Source organism: Gavialis gangeticus, unplaced genomic scaffold (assembly GCF_001723915.1).
Source record: "Gavialis gangeticus isolate Ggan-Ray unplaced genomic scaffold, GavGan_comp1, whole genome shotgun sequence".
Classification (NCBI taxonomy): Eukaryota; Metazoa; Chordata; order Crocodylia; family Gavialidae; genus Gavialis; species Gavialis gangeticus.
This window is the reverse complement of record NW_017729024.1, coordinates 87,153,645-87,159,826: the sequence shown is the minus strand read 5'-3', so window position 1 is coordinate 87,159,826 and position 6,182 is coordinate 87,153,645. Positions and strand designations below refer to the sequence as shown.

The window sequence follows — 6,182 nt, the reverse complement described above, 5'->3', positions numbered from 1 at the left end:
CGGTGGCAGAGAATGAAGTAATTCTATGGTGGTATGAGGCATGAAGTAGCGTCTAAAGCCAGGCTCTAAATCTAGGATTTCAGAAAGTCTCCCTCCTTTTAATGGTTCAGATCTTATTTTTCTTGTTCTTTCCCTTTTTTTCCCTTCTGGGATTTATTTTACTTTTCTCTGCACACTTCAACTCCCACCCGCCTCTTACACAACAAAACAAAAAAAAGCTTTTATAGTTAATTAGCTTCACTCACTGCTAGAAAAAAATTAGAAACAACATGTAGGTGTCTAGAGTCTATTTTTCTTACAGTGTATTAAAGTGGTATTTCCTAGATTTTCTTAGTACAGCCTTTGTGACCTCTCTTCCCTAACTCTCAATTTCACATTGTTTGCTCCTTGTTCTGCAAGTGATATCTGGAGTTTATAGAAAGGCTTACCTATATAAGAAATTGCATCACTATAACTTGAAGTAACTTTTAAACATGATACTCAACTTTCTCATATATATGTGTCCAAATTAATATTCAAATTGAAATTAGCAGGCATGAGACAAATTTGACTTCCATCTTCATGTTTTAGATTTCATAGATTTTATAAACATTTGGGCTGGAAGGGACCCTGGAGGATCATCGAGTCCAGCCCCCTGCCCCAGGCGCAGGAAGTCAGCAGGGATCATAGGATCCCAGCAAGATGCAGTACCCGACAATTTCAAAAGACACCCCTTCTGTCTTTTTGATGAACCCAATCTCTTCACTTGAATAAAAAATGTCCAGAAGAATATGACACAATTCTAACTATTCCCACAGTCAGTAAAATATATATATCTGCAGTTGCAAAACTTGGACATATTTTCAGGGACATTTAAGGTGTTCATTATATTCATACATTTGTAATTTGTTAAGTGTGAATCTGTTCAGATTATTTCCTATGTATATAGGATCAGGAACTTCACGTGCATATTTCCTGGGCCTGATTGTATTGTCATGTGCATAAAAGATCCTGCTTAACGTTACCATTTAGCCTTACAAACCCAAGCACGATTCTCAGGCCAGACACTTTTAATATGGCCCATAAGCATACATTTTAAGACTCATCCAGTAAGTATATAAGAATAGCAGCAAGGACTCCAAGCTTTTGTACTCTCTTATTTTAATAGATTCACAGGAACTTTTCCTTTGTCCGATTTCAGGATAAAGGAAGAATGGAACTTTATGCTAGAATGCAGAAAGAAAGGAATTCCACAATCCAAATACTTAAAGAATGGTTTTGTAGATACCAGTATGGAGATTTTGGATAAAATGGAAAAGAACTCTCAGCTCCGTAAGAAGCGTGCTTTGTCAGATGCAGCAGACAAAGAAAGAAGCAAATATATTTTTCAACTTTCTGGTGAGCACTGGACGGTAAGTTTAGTCTGATCGTCTTTCTGCAGTATTTGGCTGATGAGCGTAGCACTGCAAACCCTGATGATCTAGCCTATTGTGAACAGTTTTCAGCTGCATTAGTTTTGACAGTAGCATTGGTTTTTTTCTTTCTAGAAAGAAATCATTATAATTTTTATTTTAAAATGTATTCATTTTCAATTCTGTACTAATGTGTATAACGTACACCTCTGAAAACCACAGTTATAAACAACTGTAATACTGTAAGAGAGTGCCCAGTATCCACATCGGTATCTCAGCCCCCCTCTACACATAACACTTAAGGCATGATGATTAACCAGTTCATCATACTGTAAGTTGTGACTCACCTACACATTCAACCAATGAGTGTGGTGATAAAACAAGCAATAAGCTACAAAGTTATTCCACAACAAACGTGTAATAAGTTTATAGCATGTTCTAATCATGCCATTAATTGAATGAGTGACCAAGTGCTCCTCTGTGGCTGGGAGTCTCATCAGCTCCCAACCACAGGGATGCACCACCTGCTGATAGCCCAAAAGCTGACAAGGCTTGTGGTGGTGGCAGTGTTCCCAGCACTGTCCTTGTTATGAGCCTCATCAGCTGCAAGCCTCGCAGTGGGCAGAACACTGCCCCACCCCCCTCCAAGCCTCATTGGCTGCAGTACTTGCAGCGAGAACAGCACCATTGGCTGTGACGCTTGCAGTAGGGGGCAGCAGGGAGAAGGCTGCTGCCGCTGTCAGCCCCACACCTCACAAGGCTCACAGCAGGGGCAATACTTTCCCCACTGCAAGCTTCATGAAGTGTGAGGATCACAGCACCAGCAGCAATGTTCTCCTGCAGCCCCTGCTATGAGCCCTGCACCCAGCAAACCTATGTCAGCTGTGGGGCTTGCAGTGGGGGCAGCATTCTCCATGCTGCCCCCCACTGTGAGCCCATTACTTGTGGGGCTTGCAGCAGCAGGAGTCAGTGCAGGAGGGATCCAAGTTTGTGATCCCGGGCTCCCCATGCACCAGCGATAAGGTGCAGTGTCCTGTAATTGCACCTCCTGCCATGCACGTGTGGCATGGTAGGCAGTGCAATTGTGTGGATCATGCATTAGATCCCATTGGGCCTTTACCTGCATGTGTAGAGGGGCCCTTATTGATTGTCCTAAGATTACGAGATGATAACAACACCTTTGTTAGCTTGTTCATGTCTTTTCATACCCAGAAATCTGCTTGCTTGGCTTAAGAGTATAGATACAACTTTGTTCTGTTTGCTTAAAACAAAATCAGTAGCACTACTAACCAGTAGTGGCCTGGTGGAAACAGTACTTAACACGGCTTTCTGTGAGACACCAGCTTAGAAGTAAGATGTGAAACAGAGCTGGTCTGAATTTTTTCTTGAAAAATATTTCAAGTTATTTTTGTTTTGAGAACATGTTGCATTTGATTAAACTTCTTTTACAACAAGGTGAAATGAAACATTTTAAGGCAAAAGTAAAAAAAAAAAAAGATAGAATATTTCATTTCAAAATGACTTTTGGAAATGAGATGCATCATTTGTAAATAACAGAGTGAAAGAAAAAAGTTCCATCAGAACAAATTTTCATTTAATAATACATTTCCAAAAATATATTTGATCTCTTTCAGAATTAAAATAACTTTGGCAGAATTTTTCAAAACAGTGTGTCACATTCCCAGTCATCTCTAGTCCAGAGTCCACTTCCTCTACTAATGCCCATCACTGAAGTGACAGTGTTCTTTGCAAGAGAGGTATGGGTATCAGCTTCCAAACTTCTTATACACTGCCAATTTTGAGATCTGAAACTGATATGGTGTAGTGTGTCCTACTTTCACAACCAGCAGTAATTCTGTATGTGTGTGTATAAATTCAGAAAACAGCAATTTATCAGGCTCCTTAGATTGAGAGAGAAAACATTTCTCCTGCCAAGGGCTAATAGAAAAAAAACAGTTATTTTGAGGTGTATGTTATTAAATCAATCAGATGCTTGTAAGTACATAAAGCAGGCATAAGAAAATTAATCTTGATCACTGACAACTCTTCTGAAAAACATTTGGAATGCTCTTAAATTGCTTACAGACAATGAAAAGATTTTTAGGCAAAGCATGTTGATGTATAACTGTTATACAATGTCAAGATTAAGGGCCATGATAACAATGCTTGATATTCTGCTGAGGCATCTTAACATTAAGTAGCAGAGACCTACATGGTAATACAGGATTATTTAAAAATCAGATCAGCAGATTCTTATTAAATCCAATCCACAAATATAAAGGAGTTTCAATTCCTTGTTGTTGTTGTATGGTAGAGCTGCTTTTAAAAAATGGTCAAAATATTTCATGGAGGTTATTCCAAATGTTTTGGTCTTTATTCATTGACATTGGAGGTACACCGATACATTAATCCCATATCAGGTTGGCACCGATATAAGAGAAATTGACAGTATCAGCAATTGGCTTTTTTTGGCTGAGGTGGCCCATAATGTCACTGATAAATGTCCCATGCATGTGTGCAGCGACAGCACAGCACGTAGGCAGCCAGGAGCACAGCTCAGCAGCTTGGAGAGCAGCTAGGTTCAGCTGGTAAGTCTGTGGGGAAGGGGTATGCGGGGAGGGGGGCAGATTAAGGCCTCCGTGGTGAGGGAGGGAGTGGGGCTGGGGCAGAAGCAGGCACTGCACAGCCGGGGCGGGGCATGAGATGGAGCCACAAGCAGCTCATCAGGGGGCATTGGTGGGGGTGGGTCCCAATGCTGTGCACACTCTGGGAGGGCACAGGGGGCATGCACCCCTGGTGCCCCTACATGTGGGGTGTGGGCAGGTTGCTGGTGTTGGATGGGGCCGGGGCGGCGCTGAGCTCTTCCCAGCAGGGGGCTGGGTCGGGCTGTGCTCAGGGTGGGTGGTGGCGGTGGGGAGGGGAGCTATGGCAAATTTTGGGGTGGCTGAGGCCCCCCCTCCCATAGTGCCCTCCCAGTGCTGCCACTGCCTGCCCCAAGCACAGCCTGGCCCAGCCCCTCACTGGGGAGAGCTTGATGCAGCCTGCCCTCATCCTGTGTGCAGATCCAGGGGCACACCCTTCATGAACTTCTGGGGTGCATGCAGTGGCAGAAGCTACACCCCACTCCGCATGCCCCTCTCTCCATGCCCCCCTGGATGAGCTGCTCATGGCTCCATCCCACACTGGCTGGGCAGCACCTGTCCCAGTTCCACTCCCTCACTCACTGCAGGGGCTTCAATCTGCCCCCCACCATGCCCCTTCCCTCCTCCCGCCCCTTGGCTCTCCAAGCTGCCCGGCTACATACCGCAATCAGATCAGTATTGGCCGATATGGCTTGTTAAAAATCAGCACAAAAAATCTCTATTGGGGCACCCCTAATTGACACACAGTTATAAAACTTAGAAATGAGAGGAGACCAGAAGACACTGGATGGTGTTTGAAAAAAACCCCCCAAAACCCAAAAAACAAAACAAAAGAGCCCCCCATGTATTTAGTATACAATAGAATAGAAAGTTGAAAAATTAAAACATCTCTGTTTACTTCTAATGTCATTAAAGTCAGTTTTTTTGTACCTTTTCATTAATATAGCTTTACAAAAGAAGCAAAAATGCAGAATGTCTCACACATCCTTGCTCATCTTTGCTTCAGCATTGTTCCAGTCTGATACCCTAAAACATGAAAGGCGCATGTCCCTGGCAACTTGGGGGGCACAGCTGTGGTGGCGGGAGCGGCAGTGGTGAGCTCCCACAGATGCCACCAGCATTGTTGGTGGTAGCAGGGGTGGTGAGCGCTGACCATGGGCTGGTGACCACCCACAGGCGCTGCCAGCAGCGGTGGTAGCAGCCACGGGAGATCATGGACAGGCGACAGGGTGGCGACCAGCACCTTTTTGCAGGGTGTACACTGCCATGCACAGGGGGTGCATGTGCACTCATGTGCACCCCCTACATGTCATCCCTGCCCCAAAAAGATTAAACTCAGGGGAACTATCAATTTTAGAATAATATCAGTATAGTGGTATTTGTATTTGTGTTGATCAATCCTTCAAAAAAGGATCGAAGAATCAAGCATTTGGTTCTTTTTCTACCTTAGACATTGACTTGACACATGACATTGGGGTTAGCCCCTTAATCTGTCTGTGCCTTGTTGCCTATCTGTAGCTGGCTAAATTATATTTACCTATGTCAAAGGAATTATTTGAAGTTCAATCGCAGAATTCATTAACATGTACTTGGAGGGATAACTTTGACATAAATTAAGAATAATTGTTTGCTTACTTTATTGTAAATTAATCTGTGATCCATGCTCTTTGTCTGCAAAAATACCTACAAGTATTTAAAAGAATTGGGACACTGACAGAGAAAACTTATTTTAAAATTGTGAATTGAAGATCTGCTCAGCAATGCTCATGTCATCTAGGAAAGAGCTAATTTTCTGTTCTTTTACTAAAATATATATTTTAAAGATAGACAGTGGTGATCATAAAGATTATACCAGCTCACTCTATATCCTTACATCTCATCTGCTGCTTTCAAATCCTGGTACAGCTGTCAGGATCTAGAATAATTTATAGGGCTACATTGTCAAAACTCACTGTACTTATGCCCCCTCTACAAAGTAGTGCCCAGATGTAAACATGCATTAGTTTTTACAGATTATGTAATTGAAAATGCAAAAAAAAATATTTATATGCATACTGTCAGTTTGTATGTGGAAGTATCTGTTTACATACGCAGTGAGCCTCACAGACAGTACTGTGTCAAGGAAGTTTGGTGTATAGATCCGGGGGAC

At 42.7% G+C, this 6,182-nt stretch overlaps 1 protein-coding gene across 1 annotated transcript in view; it reads left to right on the top strand.

The window, feature by feature from the left end:
• Positions 1-6,182, top strand: part of LRRC2 (leucine rich repeat containing 2) — a 159,572-nt gene that overhangs the window by 50,701 nt on the left and 102,689 nt on the right. The window contains exon 3 of the mRNA XM_019517322.1: positions 1,181-1,391. Within this exon, the coding sequence (XP_019372867.1) occupies positions 1,181-1,391 (211 nt within the window). The remainder of the gene's footprint in view (positions 1-1,180; positions 1,392-6,182) is intronic.